Raw genomic sequence first — 23633 nt, forward strand, 5'->3', positions numbered from 1 at the left:
TTAATTTTAATTTCTAAATTCTGGAATTCTGGATAAAAGAACACATTTTTAAAAATAGGGTTGTACCCTGTGGAAAATAAACAGCTTACCCCTCCTATTCCCTTCCCTCTCCATCCATGGTTTAGAAAGGAGCTGATATTAAATATTTAATAACTCATAGACTAGACACCAACAATGCTGTCATATGGAAACAGTTTCCTAGGCTCCCTCCCTCTGTCAGGAGTTTCCCTTTCAGCTGTGAGGGAGATATGGGATCTGGGGACAGACAGGCTTGGTGGCTGGCTACTAGGGCAGGCAGGGGGGCAGACATTGAAAAGATTACAGAAATAAAGCTTTGTTAACCATTGTGGAAATATTTCATCATTTTGACAATCAAAGATTCCTACTCATGCCTGTAAGGAATCTCTGAGGGATAAAATACCCACAAGGTGCCTCCTTAAATGGAAAGTGAAGATGCCTGGCATGCATCATGGGGGTGAGGAGCTGGGGGTGGGGAACTGCTTTCCAACACATGAATAGGGCCAAAAATCTGAGTTGAGGCCTCCACACAACTAGTCTACAAGTGCCTTGAATAAATGCTGTGTCCTCCAAACACCCAGCACTGAGCCAGACTTCAGTAAAGGTCATGTACAGCGAAGTGAAATTTTCTGAGAGAAACTGATTCTGTAATTCTGTAGCTTGGAGTTTCCAAGAAACTCCTTTATTAAGGAGTTAGTAAAGAGGTTGACAGGATTTGGTCACTTAGTCTAGATTTTCTTTCTGTAAAATGCACATACTAATAGCTATCCTTTCTTGGGATTACTGGTTAAATGAGACAATGTAGATGCTTAAAAATGAAGTCAGTTCACAAGTTAGGTATATATTATCATGCAAATCTGCAGTTCTCTTTACAATTTAATAGTTATTATAAATGAGTTAATTCACTTTAAGGAATTTAATAATTTCAATTCATTAACTTTAATATTAAATTCTGGATGAAAGTATAAATTTGAAAAATAATAGGGATTCAACCTATAGAAAATAAACAGTTTAACCCTTTCCCTCCGCTTCTCCCCACTCATGTTTGACTCACTCGTTGCCAGATAAGTGCAGCCTCCCTCACTGTATTGTCTACTACAGTTAAAAAAGAGCATGCCAAGAAGAACCGAGCCACACAGACCTCCCCTGAATCCACCATCTTCTCCACCCCTCTTCTGTCGTTCTGAACGGTATTGTAGGATGTGTACACACGAGGCTGTTTCATGTGCTCTGGCTGGGTAGATGTCCCATGCAAAATCAGCTTCCAGTTCACAATCCTGCCTTCATTTTGCATTCTTCCAGACTAATAAATAAGCATACATAATCTTAGTGTGCATTCTGAGTAACAGTAAACAAACTCTTTCAAGATATCTAAAAAAGATTTTATAAAATCCAACTTAAAATTCTGTGCATTCCATGGGTACAGCTCTCTGTACAAATTAAGTAAATCACTGGAATCACTCTTACTATGAAAATTGACAGTGTAATGGATGGGCCTTGAAGGAATTATGCTAAGTGAAATAAGTCAGACCAAGTAAGATAAATACCCAATGATCTGACTCATACAGAGGATATAAAGACACAAAAACAAACAAAACAAAATAAAAACAAACTCCTAGATACAGAGAAGACTTCAGTGGTTACCAGAATGGGTCTGGGGGTAGATGAAGTGGATAAAGAGAGTCAGTTCTGTGGTGGTGGATGGAAGCCAGACTTTTGGTGATGAACATGAGCTCGTGTACATAGATGTTGAATTACAATGCTATACATCCAAAACTTATACAACATAATGAACCAATTTTACCTCAATACAATTTAAAAAAGATTTATAAATTCAAAGCATTAAAACTAATTAATATCTTCATTTAGTTAAAAAAGCAGAATTCTCTTTTTCTATATTGGTGTGTTCTTGAAAAGTTGACTGTACCTTCCTTAAACAGTTATATTTACCCATTATCCCCTTCTAGAAACATTCTATTGGGATAAAACGTCAGGCTCTATGATGTATTATAAGTAGCCTTCAACATTAATCAATCCTTGAAATCTATGTATTGTGGGATGGCTAATAATTTTCAGGGGCTCAATAATTATGTTAGAAGTAATGTGCTGAAGTATAAAATATCTAAAAAATACCTGAAAAGTGTAAAGTCAGATTTTTGGGCTTATTATAAAGTGTTCCATCTTGGAAAACAGATTTTCTTAGTTTCCTGATGGTGAAATTGAGCTATAGGACGAGGGTCAAGTTCACAAATAGGTACATCCACTAAGAACATTTCCCTATTTTTCTATGAGAATAGGAATTTTCACAACTTTCATTTCCAAATAACAATTTTTGTAGGAGAAAGTTATTCTCAGAGGAAAAAGAAAATAAATGCTATTAGAATTTGTTTTCATTTAACTGACATCTTCAAGTTAATTATTTAAAATAATTTATTTTTAAAAAATTATCTAGACACCGAAATCTAGCAGTGCTAATACTTACAACACTTCTATTTGAGAGAATTCAAACCCCAAACACTATTCATTTACATATTCACCTGCAGAAAATGCTGGATAAATGATGCAGAATTAAATAATTTAGGTGTATTTATTTGTTTTTTTGCTAAGACATTTCTTGTCTTATTTTTGTGACTGTGTTACAGGTTTAGAAAAACATCAAAGAGGTTAGTAAACACAGTGAGAGGACATTGGAAATGCTTTTCAGTTTGTTTCATAACTGAAATGAGAGTCAAATAAAATATATTGTCTAATAAGAAAATTATATCAAAATAGTCAAGTAGAAAATATTTGTAAGAGTTACTTCACATGACCACAACCAAGTGTCATACATTGATTGTGGGCGATGGGGTTGGCTACTTTCTGACATGGAAACACTTGAATTTGTTCCATAACCTGTCACATTGAGTATCAAAACATCTTTTCTTTCTTCTTATAGCATGGCTGCTGCCTAACCTTTGTTTATTTGTTTGTTTATAATCATTTTGCCAACTGGGCAAAGCTTGAAACACTACACCTTTTCCTTGGTCATGCTAGGGAGTGATTAAAGTTCCTTAGGACTTTGATTAATGATGATACCAACCTTAAAAGTATTTCAAAGTGTTTAAAAGTGAACTGTGTTTCTATATCCTTTCATTCATACTTACCATATCTGTTATTTGCAAAGTCCAGGTACCTATGGGATTCTCTCCCCATGTGTGAACAGACATGAAGTCCCAATTCTTGAAGCCATTGGGAGATGTATCCCGCTCTCTTTCAGCCAACAGTATGGTGCTGGTTCCTATTTTCATGCAACACACATAAGTTGATGAATGTCTTAACAGCTCTGATAGTAGGATACATTTATAGCATCTGATAACTGAGAGTGAAAGCTGGGAGAGATTAGCTGTCTTCATTTTCTTTTTTTTTAGTATAAGGCCAGAATTGAGACATTCACAAGCAAAAAAATGTTTTATCTATAGTACTTAGTACATTACCTGACATATAATAAATTCTCTTAGGGCAGAGAGGGAAGTAAAGTAAATTCTCAATAAATATTACAGAAAAATGAAGAATGGATGAATATATTGATTAAGGTTTATTTGAATAAGGAGAATTCAGACTACATTAAAATCAAACTATTTTAAAGCAGAGAGTCAAAGACTTAAAATACATTTCAGTGAAACAATCATTGTGAAATATCAGAGGAAATCTTACAAATGCAATAGGTGCCTGAATCTATAATTAGTATAAACATTAAAAAAGTTATATTAAATGTTATAATCAGTATAAACATAAAAAAGTTATATTAAATGTTATATTAATTTAATATATCTTGTCATATAAAAACTAGTAGTAGGAGTAACTCTAATTTTTCAAATCCAAGCTCTCCTAGAAATATTTGTTGCTAAGTGAAAGGATCCTCAGTGAAAAAGGATCCCACTAATATTTCATGACAATTCCAAGACATCTAGAAAGTAACTCCAAAATTAACAGTGCTCACTCCAAACCTCTAGGAAGTTCATATCCTATATGGAGCTTACAGAGATAGCCCAATAGTCCCCATACATCATCCAAAGAAATTGAATTTAGTCAGTTGAATCCCACTAAATCATGACAGAATGTTGAGACAGCATCTTCTGGTTATATTGTGGTTTATGGTCCACAAACTTGTCCCCATTCATATCTCACTTGCAAATATCACATTATATGGTCTTAATCATATCATTATGAGAAATTTGTTATTCATCTGAATCCTCTTTCATGTACCATAATTTCAAGCTTTTTAACTGATTCATTGAATGTGAAGCTGATATATGCCAGCTTTATTAATTAATTATCAGAATAACTTTCATTTATGTATGACCTGAGATAACTGAATGACACATCAGTGACCTAGAAAATTGTATATAATTTGAAAACATGTAATACTGGAATAGACTTCTTTCTCTACTTATCTGTGAATCAGTAAAGAGAGAAGGGCAGTGTTCTGAAACAAAGAAAACTAAAAAATAATTTTTAAGACCTGAAAATAGCTATTAGGAGACTTAGTCCTATAAATAAGCAAAACACTCATTGGTTGGAAATCGTTCAATTTATAAACAAATGGCTTAGAAGAAATTTTTTAAGCTTAAAATGAATTTACCAGCAGCAGAAGTGAGTGTGACATGAAGGTCTCCTCTTCGGGAATATTCAATTGTTGCTTCAAATTGCACATGTTCCAGGGACTTGATAGCATTTTCCTGTCCTTCACAAGCTCTTGTTGGGATTTCAATGATAACTTCTCCATTGGCTTTCAGGGCTCTAAATACATTACAGAATCATTTTAGTCAAGTACATACACATCAGTGTTAACCAGATACTCAACCAAGTTGTTGTCTCTCCCCTGTTAAGAGTAGAACCCAATGGAAGATTAGCTATATATGAATTTTAAAATGTGTGTTGCATAGAAAATAATGAGGCATGGTTTTTACTGAAGAAAAACCAATTGTACATTTCATGGAAATATAAAAAGACAACAAATAGCTCAATCCTGAGCAAGAACAAAGCTGGAGGCATCACACTAACTGATTTCAAGATAAGTTACAAAGCTACAATAATCAAAACAGTATGATGATGACATAAAGACAGACACATGGACCAAAAAATTCATGCATATGTAGTTAACTGATTTTTGACAATGGTGCCAAGAATAATCAATGATGAAAGGGTAGTCTCCTCAACAAAGGGTGGAAAACTGGATGTCCACATGTAAAATAATGAAAGTGAGCCCTTATCTAACCTGTATATGAAAATCGACACAAAATGAACTGAACTTAAACCTAAGACCCCAAACTGCAAAATCTGAAAGAAAACATGGAAAAATTTATAACATTGAAGCAATGATTTATTGGCAATAGTTTTATGGCTATGACACCAAAAACGCAGGCCACAAAGCAAAAATAAGCAAGTGAGGCTATATCAAACTAAAAATATTTTACATAAAAAAAAGCGATGGAGCAATCAACAAATAAAAATGGATAATTTATATAATGGGAGAAAATATGTGCAAACTACAATCTGACAGGGAGTTAATCTCCAAAATATATAAGGTAGTCCTATTACAAAATATATAAGGTATTCCTATTACATATAAATGTCCAACAGGTCTATGAAAAAATGCTCAACATCACTAATCACCAGAGAAATTACAAATCAAAGTACTTGTTGTGATGCATTATAAAAAAAAAAAAAGACAAATGTTGGTTGGGACAAGGAGAAATTGAAGCTATTGCACAATTGGTGGGAATGTGAAATGGTGCAGTCACTATGGAAAAATTGTAGACTTTCCTCAAAAATTTAAAAATACAACTACCATATGTTCCAGCATTTCTGGATATTTGTCAAAAATAACTGAAGTCGGGAATGTCGATGAGATCCCATGTTCACTGTAGTACTGTTTACAATAGTCAAGATGTGGAAACAATAAATATCCATAGATAAATGAATGACAAAGTGGTACATATACATACAATGGAATATTAGTCAGCTTTAAAAAAGGAGAAATAATTCTGCAATATGCAACAATATGGATGAAACTTGAGGACATTATGCTAAGTGAAATAAGCAAGTTAGTCACAGAAAGATGTATACTATGACTCTACTTTTATGAGGTATATGAAACACTCAGATTCATAGAGTAAACAAGTGGAATGTGGTTGCCTGGACTTGAGGGTGAGGGAAATGGAGTTACTAATGAAAGGGCAAAAAGTTTCAGTTAAGCAAGATGAGTAAGTTCTACAGATCAGCTCTACAGCATTGTACATCTAGTCAACAATAACGGATTGTGCACTTTAAAAAATTTGGAATGGTTTATTTCATTTTAAGTGGTTTTTCCACAATAAAATCTTAAAAAAAAAAAACAGTAAAGAACACAGATATGTGAATACAATGCTATTTCCTGTGGAATCAAATTCAGGAGGGTTTGCTTTGAACCCATCAAAAAGTGGTCCATTATTACAATGGACAGGACTCTTACCCTCTTAAGAAGACTTTCTTAATAAATGGTTTTATTTTCCTAATGCATACCCTGAAACCTCCACCCTTAGGTATTTTGTGTGAGGGGGTTTTCAGTATTGGCAGAAATCAACAAAACAATTGTAACAGATTCTGCTTTTGTGGCAAGTTGTGGTGGGTCAGGAGTTTCTACATAAAAATAGTATAAAAGTGGATGCTTTATGGCAGAGAAGCCATCTATCACATAGCACTGTGGCATGAAGTGAGGCTCTTCTAGAAGTAGGTTTTGGATAATAATGGCTAGCAAGCACTCCATTTTACCAATTCTGACATGCATTATTTTTAACCTGTTAACTTCTTTATATCTTGGGTGAATCACTGATATAAATTGGCAATGATTTTTGTTAGTGGTATATTAAGCAATGTGTACCTTAAACTTAATGCTATATAGTGGGTAGACTGAGAGGGCAATCAAATGTGCCAATGTGATTTGCATGTCTTTGATCTCTCAGTGATTCCATATGGACTCACAAGGAACATTGACAAATGCCATCTCTACCTATTTCAGAAAGATAGGTGAGAAGAGTGACAAATATCATAATCAGGTGTTGCCATGGCATATATTTGTTTCAAATTCCTGAAGACACTTACCTGGGCTCAAAGGCATTGTCCTTTACAACACACTCTTTCTTCTCAGGAACGCTGCTCCAGGTCCTGGGATCAGCTAAATCCACCAGAGCTTTGGCATTAAGCAACCCAAATCCAAATCGACTATTCACCATTAAGCCTGCTCCATTCTTTTTCCATCCAGGATTATTAGCGAGTGGGTCATACTCAGAGGTCCAGACAACCAAGTGTTGCATATCTCGCCAGGTAAGATTTGGACTAGAGGGGAAGTGACCCGAAATATCATTCAGAAACAAAATAGAGTTTCCCTGAAAAAGCAAGGGCTAAAAACAAGTATCTCCAGTCAACGATTGAAATGTGTCTTTTGCAGTTATACTTATATAATTTTAGTCTGTATTACTATAGATTTGTCTTTTCAGTCAGAATTCAAAACACAGGACTTCTCCCCATATCATAGGCGTTAAGTTGTTAATATGATTAAAATAGAGTATTCAGCATTGTAAAAGAATATGATTTATTCCTTGATTTAGCTGGAGCAAAAATTAAAAATGACAAAACTTCCTTTGTGTCTTCCAGTCTTCTGTTGTCCATTAACTGCCCTGCCATTTTCAGCATTATGAACCCATAGATGAGGCCTTGACTTCCTTCTTAGGAAGACTTCAATTTTAAAGACACTAGCAACCTACTCTTGTATATTTTTTGTTTCTTTTAGTTATATATCAAAAAGTGTCAAGAAACTCTTAGCTACTTGAGTTCACAATTACAAGGTATGGTACTGAATACCGTGTGGATATGCAAGGAGGTGGTTCTTGTCTTTAAGAGGCTTACAATCCAGTAAAGGAACTAAGTCTTTTTATAACCAAAATATATCAGTTGAATGTGGGCATAATGTATTGTAGGTGAAGAAAGAATTCTTTGAGGCTGGAAAGTTCTAGGAGACTTTGCTGGGAGGAAATAATTGAGCTGGAATTTGATGAGTAGGTAGAATGCCAAGAAGTGGAGATGGATCAAAGGGCCTAGGACAAGGGAGTATCTCAGAGGATGGGCAGGGAGTACAGGGAATGACCAGAGTACAAAGAATGGTCTCATTTTCTGAGCAGGAAGAGGTGATCAGGAACATTGAGCTAGATGGTCAGGATCTTGAAAAGTGAGTTAAAGAAGCTTATACATCACCCTTTGGACAGTAAAGGATCATCTAGAATTTTTGAGCAAGAACATGAATGGTATAATCAGACGTCTTGGTGAGATTAATATAGCCGCAATATAAAGATAATAAGGGATGCAAAGAATTGTTGGGTCTATTATAATGAAGATACAGACTTTCCTTATGACAGTTATTAAAATTTCAGTTCTCCCTGTGAGCTCCTAAGCTTATCATCCTGCTACACCTTTCATGCACTGATTGCCTTCTAACATTCTGGGCAACTCATTTGTTTGGTGTATTATTAATGTCTATCTCCTCTGCCAGCATTTGCCATGAGAAGGACTGAGCTTTTTATCTACCTTGTTCTCTCATGTTCACCAAGAACTCAGAAGAATACAAGGCACAGGGTACATGCTGTGTAAATACTAGTTGGCTGAATGACAGAACATGCCTAAGTATTAACTAGCCCCAGATATAATTTTAAAACCTGTTGCTATTAGTCATTAGATTCCTTCAAGATCTCAAACATTTCTTTAGTTTTAAGATCTGTGTCGCTGTTATCAAGGCAATCAGCCATTATTTAATAAATACATGCCCAATTGTTTAGTCCTTTAACTGTTTATCTTATCACTAGTTTGTAAAATCATCACCAGAGGAACCTGGCTCAATTTGCCATCTTGTCTCCAGAGCACATAGTGTTCTGGTTAAACAATCCCCTCATGACAAAAAAGAGACAGTGCACATTCCTAAACACTGAGGAGCCCAGCTCCTGGTTAAAAACTGGGCTTCATCACAGGCAAAGGCAAAGGCTCTACCTGGGTCTCCAGGGAAAGCTGCCTCCCCATGCCAGCCTGTGTGCACCATCCGGGAGCAGCAGTCTCTGAAGTGAGTTGTAGTCAAGGATGCGTGTCCCTTCACTGGCCAAGCTCTTCCCATAAATACATTCCTAGCTCCTGCACTTTCATTGCTAGGTCTGCTTTGGAGTTCTTGGGTATCCCCCAAATGTGAGATGAGAGGAACCCCATAGAGATGAGATGAAGACACTTTATTCTAATCCGACTCCTAACTTTCCTCCTTACCTCACTCCTACCTGAGAGTCCAAAAAGTTGCCAAAGCCTTTTGTTGGGGTTCCTGTATCTGCACTGTTACCTGACTCTCAGTTGGTACACCTTTCCATGGGGGGAAACAAAAAGAGGGGGAGTTGACATCTTATCTGGTTTTAGACAAGTTTATACCATCAAAATATATTAACGTTTTCATTTTGGGTTTGTTACTTTAATCAGTGATTTGTTCTCTCTCAGTTCAGTTGTACTCCTGACAAATATGACATGTAACCTCAGAGAGTGACTGATAAAGTCCTTAGAAAGATTCCACCTTATTGATTCCAGGCGTCCCAGAGAATCCATATTATAATCACTGGGTACACTTACAAATGATGAAAATTCTTGAGCCCCACCCCAAACCTACTAAATTAATTATCTTTGGGTAGCACTTGATTTTTATTATTTATATTTGAAAAAACTATCCAGTTCTATCTTATAGCTAAAAATGTAGGAATTGAGAGAAAGAATATAAGCATATAACCAATTACGAAAACTAGTAGTCATTTCAAATCATGGGGTCAGAATAAGGAGTAATGAAAAGTACTTTATCTATATTCCACTACCAAAGACCTGTATGACCTTAAGCAAGTGACTTTATTTCATCTTCTGGGTTTCAGTATATATGTATATGTATATGTGCATGTATGTATGTATGGCAGAAGGGCTGAGTATGACAATCTCCACCATTCAGATGCCCTATCTTTTCAATATGATAAATATCTCATTGTGGATATCATTTCCACATCAGCCATTCCACATTCATGAATAATTAACTAGCTGAGCAGAAGTGGCTATTTTTTCCATGTAGAAACTAAATTCATCCTATAAAGTATTTTTTTGAAATTCTTAGTTCCTCCCAGTTTATTAAATTTCCAGGAAATTTTAGGTATGTCTCTCTCTTGTCAAGTCAGCCAGTGAATAACGTACCTATTTTCCTTGTGGACCTTAAGTATGAGCAGGTGTGCATGTGGAGGTTGGGATATGAAAGTGTACTAAGGAGGCAGAGAATTGTCTTGATAGACATATTGATTAAACACAAAACTTAGACTTTAATTTTATAATAGATCCTTTTTCATATCTAGTTGCAAGTTTTACTTTCCTAAATTTTCTTTTACCTATTCTTTGCAAAATATTCAAGGGAGCTTCATTGTCATGCAATTAAAGAAATTAAGCCCATTTCCTAACAGAGTTATTCTTCATTTGTGTGATTGCATTTCATAAATGAAAAAGAGCTGCTAACAATAGCATATCTCATTTCTGACAATCTTGCTTTGTTAATTAATGCTCAGCAGCAACCAAAATAATTACATTTTAAAAATTTACATTGGATAGCTAATCAAGGATATGTTTGTAGAAAATAAGGGTTATGTAATTAAACACTGCATTTAAGTATTGCTTCTAATTAGAAGAATGTAGGTAACATAATCTGGAGCCAATATTCCAAAGTGAAAAAATCTTAGGCCTACCTGGCTGTCTCTAATCTCACCTAGATAAACCAAGATATTTCAGACTTTCTAACATGGAAACTTGCCAACATTTCACAACCCACTGAGTCAAAGATTTCTGTAATGTGATTTATCCAAAGTTTCCATGCAGTCTTGAGAGTCCATTCCCTTTCTGCAGCCTTTAATAAAAAACAGAAAATTGGTTCATCCCTTAGAGATGAGAGAGGATGTAATGTTTCAGTTCAGAATTTTTATTCTCTATTAAAAATCATCTTATTCATTTGGTCTCTCCTCAGAAGACTGAGGTTATTGCCTGCCATCTTTCTTAGGTATACTCACTGCATAATAATAATGGCTTCCACAGGAGTTTATCCAGAGAATCCCTCTCTCTTAGTAGAAGAAAGCTAGATAGGTAGATAGACAGAAGGACAGACAGACAGATGATAGATAGATAGATAGATAGATAGATAGATATAGATACTTTTATAGATGTACACACCAGGCTATGCCTATTCAATACACTAATCTTCAGAATTACAACTGGATGACTTATAGGAAAACTATAGTTGTAAAGTAACTCTTTATAGCGATAGTTCTCAAAATTTAACTAAACATTAGAACCTCTTATATTACTTGTTATGAAAAGAATACCAGACAGTGGCAATAAGAGCTAGATATCTGCATGGTAAATAAACTCCCAAGGTGATTATATGCTGGGTTGGAGAAACACTTCCATGGAAGAGAGGTTCTTCTCTATCCATATTTGAGCCAGAAATATTTCTTTCCTCTTTTCTCCCTTCCTCCCAGTCCTCCAGGTATGTCATATCTAATGCAGCAGTAGTCTGTTTGTAATAAGAAACTTTTAGGAGGAACTCCTAAACAAATGAGCATTCTCTATTCCTTTTTCAGACTTAATCTTATTGGCCATCACTCCCCCTTCTTTGGGAGGATGGAAATCAACATTTCGTCTCCTTCACAAGGCTATAGGAAGCAGTTTGTTATAGTTGTTGACAACACAGATCTGGGGATCAGACAGACCTTTGAATCTCTTTGAGATATATTGGCAATACATCTCAATCTCTGTAAGTCTCATTGTCTTCATTTATAAATGCAAAGCCTAATTTGCATGTCACAAGTATGTGTAAGGATTAGAATTAAAATTTTACAATTACAATATTTATAAAGAAGCTAGCACAGTGTCTAAACCATAGTAAGAACCTGATAAATACTGTTATTATTCTTGATAAATTTAGCCCAGAGTTCTTCAGTTTCCATAGTTTCTCCTTGAGGAATAGCACATGGTTAAATCATTCTCCCAATTTTGATTGTCTGGGGATAAAGCTTGATCATACTTCTAGAAATTCTGGCATTCATAGTTTCTGAAATTATAATCTTGTTATAGATAATTGAACTGAGTTCAAAAAACTGTCCATTTGAGAACATGTACTTTGGCAGGAAGAATATAAATGTTAAGATAGATTATGTCTGTCTTACTGATGCTTCAATCAAAATGAAAGGAATTAAATTCTTATTATATGCACCAGGGAAATCATAGGCTCTTAATATCTCTGAAATCATGAACTATGTGAGAAGCTGATGGAACCTATAAACCATTATCCAGAAGAAATACCATGTACACACTCACAAATACATTGTATATATTTTCAAAAAGGTTCATGGACTTCTGGAAACATCCATGTACTTCATAGCAATCCATTGAGCCCCTGCTATAGAAATAGCCTACCAAAAAGAGCCACATATTTTTGGCTTATATCATTTTCTTATATCATTTTCTCCTTGCACAGATAAAGGTTTGAAATTTTAAAAACCGGAAATTGCAATTTAAAAATTTCAGCTCTTATGTGAAATTAATATTATAATTGTCTGGCTAAGTGGGTGTTTCTACTATATACTAGTCACCAGACAAGGATGCTCTAGGCCTGTCATGCTATATTGATATGCATATGACCTGCTGGGCAGGAAAGACTTAGACTTCCAGGATGTTTTTTTTTTTTTTAACAGTTCCCTGGAGTTAACAGCTTATATCCTGAAGCCATAAATATCATATACCACCTGTGTGAACTGCTTGCCTTCATGAGACCTTATTTTCTTCCACTCTGGATCCCTCACCATGAACTTTAACAATTCATTTTGAATGATCCATATATGTTGACAATGTCCATTCAAAGCTCAGAATCTTGTAAAGTGAAGAGATTTGCCATAAATAAATAAATAAAAAGGTGGCTGCTCTCCTGCCCACCTGTGACTACACAGGTGTTTCCTGTCACCAACCTTCTCCCTTTGCCTGCTGTGACCATGCAGGCTTCTCTTTTAACAAACCTATCCCTTTCAAGGGCAGCTCTTTCTGCCCACTTGTGTCTGTGCAAGTATCCTTTATTCTTCTCTCCTTTCATAATAAACCTGCCCTTTTAAATATAAAAAAAAATGATCCAACCCCTTCCATTTTATAGATGGCTAACTGAACCTTCAAATGTGGATTGATATGAAGTTCACATGACTAGTGATATACCTAGAATGTGAAGTCACGTGTTCCTTACACTTTCAATTTTTGATACTACTTTCCCTCAGATTTGGTTTGAAACTAAAGAAACCAGTTTTAGATTATAGACGTTGTCCTCTGTTTTTCCCGTCCTATGACAAGTGAACACAGATTCTGAACACTGAATCTGTTGAGCCCAAGAGCTCCAGGTTTCCCTGTTTGCAGCTGAGCATGTGGGCTTGCTCTTTGCTTACCACACACTTGGCCAGCTCCTCCAAGTAGCAAGACTCTTAGTACAAGCCTGTCTTGTTCCGTCACTGTGGCCATCTCATAGCTGATCTACCAGGGCTTAAACCACAGCTCCACAGGAGGCCTCAGGGCTCCTGGGCTATCCTGGACTCCTCAGGACAAAGTTCCAGTAACTTCAGGGCTTTTCTGTCTGTGACACAGGCCAACACGTTCTACTCTTCTGCAGCCGTGAACCTTGTTTACTAAACGTCATATGAGGTAAAGACTTTGTCCTCTCTTTAGAGAATGTGTGTTCTTCTATGATAACCTACTTATTAGGAAGGATAATAGTAATTTACAAGTTTAATCATTTCCTGTAACATGCAAGCATAGCATCTGACTTGGCCTTTAACGATTTCTCCCTACACAACATCAGGGCATAGAATAGAGGACAAAAATAACAACTCTGACCATACAGTGTGAGTTTTTTTCCCTCAGTATTAAGTATTGGACTATTGGTTAACTATTATAAGGATAAAAATAGCATTAAAGACCTTTTAATATCAGGGAATAAAAGTAATGGGGGGGTGTTTAGAACTTAAATATGGTAAAGGAACCATAATAAAGACAAATTAATGTATCTAATTTGGGGTTGTGAAGATTTTTTTTTTGAGCATAAAAAAGGGGAAAGTCGTAAAGAAACAGATTAACAAGTATGTGATACATATTAACTTCATTGCATTAAAAATTAAGTATAAATAAAACCCAAAAGGTAAATGTCAAGCTAACCAAGTATGAATTGCTTTCTAAAGTAAGACCAAAAGACAAAATCAAAGGCTCAAATGAGCAATCCTATAAGTTAAATAGCCAAAGAATATCAGCCACAAAGCTTCATTAGTAATGAAATAAAAGCACATAAAGATGAGCTACCATTTTCACTTATTAAAACATTTTAAAAGATAATAAAAGTAGCTTTCATAAGGGTTTAGGAAATCAGCACTTACACAAATATACAGCTCCTGGAAAAATAAAATGCTAGAGTTTTTCCAATCAGAAACTTGTCAATGTATCAAAATCACTAAAACATGTAAGCCCTTTAACTCAGAAATTCCAATTCTGAGTGTTTATTCATAGGAAATTATCAGAGATAAAAGCAAATATTTATGCACAGGGGAGTTTATCTAAGCATGATTATGTGACTTTAATCAAGCTTACACTTGTGTAATAGAGTATTCTGAAAATATAAAAATCCTGTTTTTAATTCTCATGTTCCCTGATGTGTCATATCAACCATAGGACTGGATTTATAAAATCTGGAAAAAAGGATGTTTTATAAACTTGATGTTTCTAGTACGATGCACAAGAAATCATCTGAACAAATTCTTTCCTGGTGAGACTGAACAGACGTGAGAAGGCCTTGCAGCTGAACAGAAGGAGAACAGGGGAGAAGAACAAGAATTCTTAAAAGTCAAGGAACATTGACTTCTAAATGAGTACATGCTCTTAATATACTATAGGGTATATTTAAAAAAAAATGACAAAGTAATGTGTATTTAAATTAAGATATGGATGTGCATTAAAACTACATTGAGATGTTAACAGGAAGAAAGCTGGTTTTTATTATTTTTGTAGCTTTCAAAGTTATGTATTGTAACTGTGTATTTACAAAACAATACATGTTCAAACAAAGCAGAAGAAGCAACCTCAGTAAAGGTGACTAGATTTCTGGGCCTTACTTTGCTTCCAGGGCCAGAGCGAAGATACCAGCAGCTAAGGGCGCGGAGGCTGAGGTGCCAGTGTGGGTCTCCGTGCAGTCATTGTGCAGGTCAGCACTCGTCTGAAGGAAGGAAAGAACGAAGAAGAACACATGAGGAGTGTGATGCTGTCCCCAGGGGTTAACCATATTGAGGGCTGCATCTGCTATGAGCAGGAAACTCAGCTGATTCGATCCCCTACTTCCTCCTCCAAACCACAGGCGGATGTTTGCCATCTGCTGATATTTTAGTTCACTCTCCTCTATATGCAACTTGTCTATAATTCTGGCATCAGGATGCCTTTTTCTGGGGATGAAGTACTCCCACTATGAATATTTTCTCTTCTGAGATTCCCAAACGAAATGCTGTCTGTAAAAAAGGGAATGTTTCAAAATCACTGTGAATCATGCTGGCCCATTAATCATCAGGTCCATTGTGTTTGGTCTGGCATATTTAGAAATTCTGCTCATGCAAAATTCCCTTTTGCCTTCAGACTGACATTTGATGGCCTCTCCAGCATGAAGATATAAAGCTCTCCTGGCCTTGGCCACTGGAACTACTTGCACAAAATGTTTAGTGTGTCTCGCACCCACAGTTGATTTGATGCCCATGAATTAGTGTCACATTTGCATTTTGATGAAAATGCTGAGTTTTTCAAATGAAAAGTGTACTATACTTAGGTCTATGTTCAAATTCAAAAACTACTACTTAGTAGATGCATCCCATGAGCAAGTCACTTGGTTTTCCCATCTGTAAAACGAGGTTGACACTTCTTAACTCATACTCTGAGGCAGAAATAAGATACTGGCTGTGAAAGCATTTCTACACAATATTATTGCATGCAAGGATTACCTGGGCTAATTTTAGCAAAATGAAGAGGTTGCCAAGATTAAGGAAAGAAAGCAAAAAGACTTCTAATCAGTCTGCCTTCAGGACCACAGTGCTATTGGTTGAACAAGTAGTTGGGCCAAAGGATTACTAACAAGACACCCACCCAGACTCCAGCACTATGGTTTTTAGCTAGAGATTTCAATGTGTGGGAGGGAGGTGTAAAAAAATAATTTGTTCTATTATCACCTCCTTTGGCTTCCCACTTGGAGTCACTGAATTTCTCAAGTTATGGTGGCTCTGTTTCTCGGCAGGCTGCGGAAGCAAGGTTGCCCTTTTTACCTGTTGACGCAAGTAAGCCCCCAGAGATGACTGTGCTAAGAAAGAGGTTTGCGTAAGACAAAGCCGTGTTTTTGCAACCATCTCAAATAGAATCCACCAGCTGTCTCTGACTTACCTAAGGAGGGATCTTTACAAAGATGGAAACTCTTCCTCCTACTTCCATGCACAGTAAACCAGAGGAGGGACAGTCTATGAAATGGATTTGAACTATGTAACAGGTCATTTTCTAAAAGGTAACTTGGACACCCACAGGCTCCACAGAAGCTGGGGGCTCTGAACACAAGTGGGCAAATGTCTGATAGCCTTCTCTCAAAGACGATAAAATATGCCTGCCATAAAGAACCCCTGGGTAGAATGACACTGTCTATTATTTCAGGAATTGAAGATAAAGACAAAGCTTTTAAGTTGAGACCACAGCTTTACTGTCCAACCTAGAGTAAGTTGCAGAGACAGGCATATTTCCAGAATAGTGATCGTGGATTAGATTCCAAGGTCTAATCATTAAGGGATTCACCTGCAATTGAATTGGATCATGACCTATTATTTCACTGAAGTTAGGATCTACACACTAGCTGTTACAGGCTTGTTACAGGTCTTCAATATGGGGCTTTAAATTTTGAAATTAAAAGTGCCCTTGTTTGTTCTCCAAGCCCCAGAATGGCCCATCAACATTGTGCCCCTGAAGGGAAATCAAATAATTGCCCTTGGCAGTCTGACTCATGGAAGTGAAGGCAGAGCCCAGCGTGGGCAGGAGATACTCTCTGAGCAGATAACCTTCCTGAGCTGCTTATTTGGACGCTGAGAAGTTCACCTCCGGGGAAATCTAGACTGTTATTTTCCTGTAGGCTGTATGTTCTCAGGAAACAGAGCTGTATATGTGCTTTATTTTTATCATCTGCTAAAGAGCAAGTCAGACCAGATCTCTGCTATTACAGGATCAAGAAGGACGAGGGTGACAAATTCCCTATGGCCCTGCCATCTCCTTTAAGGCCCTTCGCAGGGAGGTATCACACAAGTAAAACAGACATTTGGAGTCTTTTCTGTAGGTAATGACAGGCTTGGTGATTTCTCAGGGCTGAGTTTAAAAATGACAGAGGCAACATTATCTTGGCAGAAGTGTCATTATCTCCGAGAGAGAAAACTTCCCAATATATGTCAGTCTTTCAAGCAAGCGAGTAAAGCATGAGTCTCCTCAACTGAGACATCAAGCTTAAGCAAATCGATTTTACCAAACATAATGACCAAGGCATCCTTCTGAATGCAAGCTGCACTCTCCCACCAAGGCAGAGAGTTAGACAAAAGCAACATACGATTCGCTGGTCCGTGTAATCCCCGCTGCTGTATGAGGTGGCCAGCGTGGAGGAGCACTTCTCGGCGTACCAGGGGGACAGCCCCTGCTGCGAGGCGCTACTGATGGAAATGGTGTAGATGCTGTCTGTGTACCCATCGCAGTCACAGTTATCACCCTGACGCCCCCCGTTTCCAGAAGCCCAGACAAAGATGGAGCCCCTTCCTTGTCGCCCCTGAAGGAGAAGACAGAATATACCACATTGTTGATCACTGACAGCGGCCACTGTCACACCCCAATAAAATTCCCAACAAATACATGAAGTTCTTAGAGATAGTTATTTGGAATCGCTTTCCAACACCAGATCCTTCAGCGGTAATGTGGGAAATCTCACGTATTGCAAGCCACTGGACTCTGGTCCTGCCAGTCTTCCTTCATCTGGGCCCTTTTTGCAATAAGGCTGAGCAAGGGCTTTTCTTTCTTTCCTTTATTATGCAGATTCATAATCTGGCCTTTAGCACTTGCTCATATTTTTCCACTTTTCCCTTGGCTTAAGTCACTGTGCTTGAATCTTTGAACTTCCTCTCTTTCTTTCTGCTTGAATCTTCTGGCTGACTGATAGAATGACAAAATCAGGCATTATTCAGATCTGCTTTGCAGCTGCATTAAAGACTCTTCGATTGAATGGAACTCGTCAAGGCTACCCTTTCTATGATTTTTCAATTTGTGCTCTCCAAAGTTCCTACTTTGTTTCAGCCTGTGCAGAACAAGGCTTTAGAATCCTAGCAAGAATGCAGTAAACCCAAGTGACAGAGCAACACACAAGGATTCACCAGTCACGTGCAGAGTGGGAGGTAGCATGTAGCTGTTACTTAAGGAACCAGCTTACCTAGTATAAAAATTTAGTTTACCTAGTGTAAAAATTCAAAAGCAGCAGGAAAATGAGAAAGGATATATCCCAAATGGTTTTAAAGAAAATGTTCTAAAAGTAATGAATCTCTCATGAATGTCGGAACCAAACAGGGAAAACTCTCTTTTTTTTTTTTTTTTTTAAAGATTTATTTATTTATTTATTTATACAAGCACTGGGTACAGTCAGAAGTGCGGGAGGGTGAGAGAATTCACCAAGCCACAGCAGGGAGCAGAGCAGAGGGTGAGAGAATTCACCGAGCCACAGCAGGGAGCAGAGCAGGCAGTAGGACCGAAGTACACTGCTGAGGGGAGCAGCGGGTGGCAGGAGAGGTCTGCGCCCCATGTCGGACCCTCCTCTGGTGGCCGGGGAGCAGCCGGGGATAGAACCGGCACTGCAGAGGCTGCGGGCAGCTTCACAACCCAGGGCTCAACCGCTGCGCCACTGGGGAGGCTCCAGGGAAAACTCTCTTAACTTCCCTTCCTCTAAAGAAAATTTAGTTCTATAGATATATTTCAAATATAAACAAGGACAACCATTCTTCCCATATAAGCTAAGTGTTTTTCTTTCTTTCCTTTATTATGCAGATTTCTATCCAAATGGTCATGTTTCATTTCAGGTGGGTCTGTGTTAATCATCTTACCTGTTTGACACCATATTCGAAAGCCTTTTGGGCCAGTCTGCCTGGCCCCTCCACAGTTTTCCCATCATCATTAGGGCCCCAGCTTGCACTGTAAATATCCACGTGTCCAGGATTGAACCCAATTGAACTGGCCTCAATCGCATCAGTCACAATACCATCCAGCATTCTTATTCCTGAAAAGCGAAACAAATACATACATTGACATCAGCATGTATGAGTAGGGTAGCACAATATTCTTAATATTCATGTTTAAAGGACTTTCAAGAGGGGAAATGCAAATGGCCAACAGGCATATGAAAAAATGTTCAACATCACTTGTCATCAGGGAAATGCAAATCAAAACTACCATGAGATACCATCTTACACCAGTGAGAATGGCACATATTAAAAAAACTAGCAACAACAAATGTTGGCGAGGGTGTGGAGAAAAAGGAACTCTTCTGCACTGTTGGTGGGAGTACAAACTGGTCCAACCACTATGGAGAGCTGTGTGGAGATTTCTGGACCTACTAAACATAGAGCTTCCATATGATCCAGCCATTCCACTCCTAGGTATTTACCCAAAGGACACAGAAACATCAATTCCAAAGAACACCTGCACCCCTATGTTTATAGCAGCACTATTTACAATAGCTAAGCTTTGGAAACAGCCCAAATGCCCAAAAATGGATGACTGGATCAAGAAGATGTGGTACATATATACCATGGAATATTACTCAGCATTCAAAAAAGATAAACACATGCAATTTGCAGCAACATGGATGGCGCTGGAAGGGATAATGCTCAGCGAAATAAGCCAGAAAGAAAAAGAAAAATATCGGATGGTCTCACTCATAGCAGGAATCTAGAAAACTTAAATAAGGGACCAGGAAAATGAATAACTATAAGAAAGTGAAAATCAAAATCAACAAACAACTATGAACCAGAGACACTTTTTGGGGGTTGGGGGCGTGAGGGGAGGGATTGGGGTCAGAATGGGAGGGTTGCAATTGTATGGGGAATATAAAAATAAAATTTATTATTTAAAAAATAAAATAAAATAAAATCTGAGGGGAAAAAAAAAGGACTTTCAAGAGAGTCACAAAAAGGGGGACCACTGAATGTTCCATGCCCTAGATGTTACTAGCACAGTAGGAAGTCACTGCGTCTGTAAGCTTTCTTGTCTGTCCTTGAGAGATCATTGTATGTACTCTGCAGTAGCCATGGTGTTTTAGGTTGCAAATGTGTCTCCTCCCTCTGCCATACCAATAAACTAAAAATGATGGGATAGCTTTCAGAAAGAGCCATCAAACAGCACTGTCTCAAACTGCTAGGTCATGTTGCTGTGCCCATGCAAAGAACTCTGCATGGGAAACCGTGCAGCTTGGAAAACCGTGATAGAAAACAAGCAAATAGGGAAAGAATTCTTGTTTCTAAGCACTGATTAAAAATAACCCAGAGGCCATTCTTTTATGTGTTTGCTAAGAAACATTTTCAAGGAACACGCTTCCTTTTCTTCTAAATAATCTCAAGGATGAAATCATTGCCATGGATTTCACTCCTGAGGGGGAATCATTTTTCATCAGGAGTAGGCAGAAGCAGTGACTCTTGGTGCTTCCCAACAGGCTGTCGCCCATCATCAGACTCAGGATTTCAAGAACCACAAAGGCAAAAGCAATTTAGACAGATACAGTCAGCTACATGGCTTTAGGCTGATAAATACAAAGGAGTGCACAGTGTTAGATTTTTCACAGTATTATTTACTATGGAACAAAGGTAAAGGAACATGTAATTGACAGGATCAGTGAAAAGTCATAATTGTAGGAAAAAAATATTTGAAAATGTATTTGGAGGAAAAAAAATGCCAGTCCTAGTTACTAGCACTGTGATCTTGGTAAATTTGCTTAACTTCTCTGGACCTCAATTTCTCATGCACTAAGGGTATTCTATATGCAGCCACCATTCTATAGACCATAAACATATGAACTCAGGTCGTACAGCTTGAAATTGGGGAGCCAGGACCTGAACCCCAGAAATATGGCACCCAAATCTACTGTTAACTTCCAGGATATACCACCCATCATGTGTTGTAAGATAAGTAATAGACACAAAACAGATGCCTAATAAATGGATATAATTTTTCAAAAAGCTGCATTTGGGGTTACACCATCCAGGGATGGAGTCATGAAAAAAATTATTAGACCTGAAATCAGAAGTCTTGTGTTTTATATCCACATTGCCACAAACAACCTTAAGACCCTTGTTTAATTCTTCCTCTATAAAATGAAGGGATCAGACCATTCTCTCACAAACTATAGCTGCTTAGCTCATCATGACTAGACAAGTAAATTCTTCTTCTAAGTGATTACATAATTTGTGCTTTTGCCTTCATTTCTTTAAATTAACTTTGAAGAGGCTAGCATCAAAGGAATCAGGAATGACATTGAAAATCTAAGTATGGGCTCTACTAGCAGAGAATGCATTATATATGCCAGGCTGTTTATTGTTTGTTTGATTTTTTTATTAGTTTCTAAAAGAGAATGTGTAACCAAATTCAACATATACTTATGTGGTGTTTAAATCAACTTTACCATCACTGACATGTTCTACAATTGATCTGCTTTTGTGGTTCATACTTTTTGAAAACAAACTCAAAGTTTATAGCATGGCTTTGGAAGCCTGAGGTAGGAGTCGTGGGAGGATGAGAGACATCGTTTTATTCTCGGAGCCCCTGCAGAATCCTCTCCACCTTTCTCCAAAGGAACATAGACTATATAAATGCCTTCCCATTGGGTTCAACCAACTAAAGGCAGCAGCAGGAAGGTGAGGAATGAAAGGTTCCCCTGAATCTTCCCTGCCTAATGCAGTATAGTTATGCTCAAGGTCACAGCTCCTGTCCACAAACTCTCTCTTACGTTCACAACTTCCTCTCTCCAGTTTCCACTGACCTCTCCTTCCTTTGCTCCTTTATGTCTAAAGATGGTAGCATCTGCCTACATTTTGGGGGCTTTGTCATTTACCTTTAACTTATAATTCCTTTAATAAACTGTCCTGATGGAACCTACATGTTTCCCCAAAAAGACACTGACTAAAGTAATAAGAGCTTCTAGATTCTTGCTGTCAAAGATAACCTTAGGTTCCTTCATTTAACACATATGTATTCTTTTTATTTTTAAAAACTGTGCTATGAAATGAAGGACTACAGAATTGAGAGTCAGGGAATGTCTTTGACTAAATTTACCTCCTCCTTCTGTTCCCTTAGCAAGCTCTCAATAACAAACCCTTCTAAATCAGAACACAGAGAAAATTAGATTTGCTTCAAAAGCTATTCAACATTTCCATTTTTTTCCCCCACAAAGAAGCATGGCTATATTCAGTTATCATCTGCCAGGAATCCAGATTCATTGATTTGTTTGCAAATCACAGTCAAATTCTGTGGCAAATTTTTCATAGAGTTCATTTCTTCCTCTGGTTGTTGAAAAGTCCCTCCTTCCCCACCTCATTTACATTGAGTTATACAAGTGTCAAATTAAAGTGCAAAACTACCATAATGTTCCTCTGCTTTACCTCCAACTTTGGAATTATAAGCAATTCCAACCCCGCACTTGTGATTATTTGCTTGCATGGCAATTTCTCCTGCACATCTGGTCCCATGTCTGAGGATTAAAAAATAGGAATTAGAAAATATAAATGAGAACAAACATTTGTTTCATATAGGAACTCATGGTGCATAGATACATTAACAATTGGTCAGTCTTGCACTGCTTTTCTTCCTATCAGTACTAGATGAAGTGTAGGTATGAGTTGAAAAGCACAGCACTGGAGCCAAATGTGGTGAGTTCAAATTCTCTTTCTGCCACCAATTAGCGGTATGACCTTGAGTAGGTTATTTGGCCTCAAAGGGTTGTGACATCCATGAGATATTGTGTGTAGAACATTTTGAACAGTGGCTCATATGTAGTAAGAACCCAGGAAGTATTAACTATTGATACTAATATGAGCAACTCTGATACTTTCAGAAACCATTTCAAAGAAATGGTACTGACTCAATCCTTTTTGGTAGTGAAATGGCTCCTCGCATTCCCCCCAGTGACTTCTTTGGATTAGATTATCCTGGACCAGTCCTAGTAGGATACGGTAGAACATAATTTCCTCTCAAGCCCTACTCTCCTCTTCTAACCATATACAAGACTTTAAACAGCTGAGGGTTTTCTGGTACCGGGAAGAGGTTGAGATTTTAACAGCACACCACATATTAACTGTAACCAGGATGCTCCTGCAACTCTGACTGGGGGGAGAAGCCTGAAAAATACTGGTTTTGTAATCAGGCAAAGATGGTAATTGATGATTTCA

At 37.4% G+C, this 23633-nt stretch overlaps 1 protein-coding gene across 1 annotated transcript in view; it reads right to left on the bottom strand.

Moving 5' to 3' along the window:
- Positions 1–23633, bottom strand: part of PCSK1 (proprotein convertase subtilisin/kexin type 1) — a 42208-nt gene that overhangs the window by 3590 nt on the left and 14985 nt on the right. Inside the window, exons 6-13 of the mRNA XM_037530155.2 lie at positions 22848–22936; positions 19302–19474; positions 17771–17983; positions 15273–15373; positions 7141–7374; positions 4640–4797; positions 3162–3295; positions 1160–1321 (exon numbers count right to left, since the gene is read on the bottom strand). Of these exons, the coding sequence (XP_037386052.1) occupies positions 1160–1321; positions 3162–3295; positions 4640–4797; positions 7141–7374; positions 15273–15373; positions 17771–17983; positions 19302–19474; positions 22848–22936 (1264 nt within the window). The remainder of the gene's footprint in view (positions 1–1159; positions 1322–3161; positions 3296–4639; positions 4798–7140; positions 7375–15272; positions 15374–17770; positions 17984–19301; positions 19475–22847; positions 22937–23633) is intronic.

The sequence above is a fragment of the Talpa occidentalis genome, unplaced genomic scaffold, assembly GCF_014898055.3.
Source record: "Talpa occidentalis isolate TD23 unplaced genomic scaffold, MPIMG_talOcc4v2.1 talOcc4.6, whole genome shotgun sequence".
NCBI classification, from domain to species: Eukaryota; Metazoa; Chordata; class Mammalia; order Eulipotyphla; family Talpidae; genus Talpa; species Talpa occidentalis.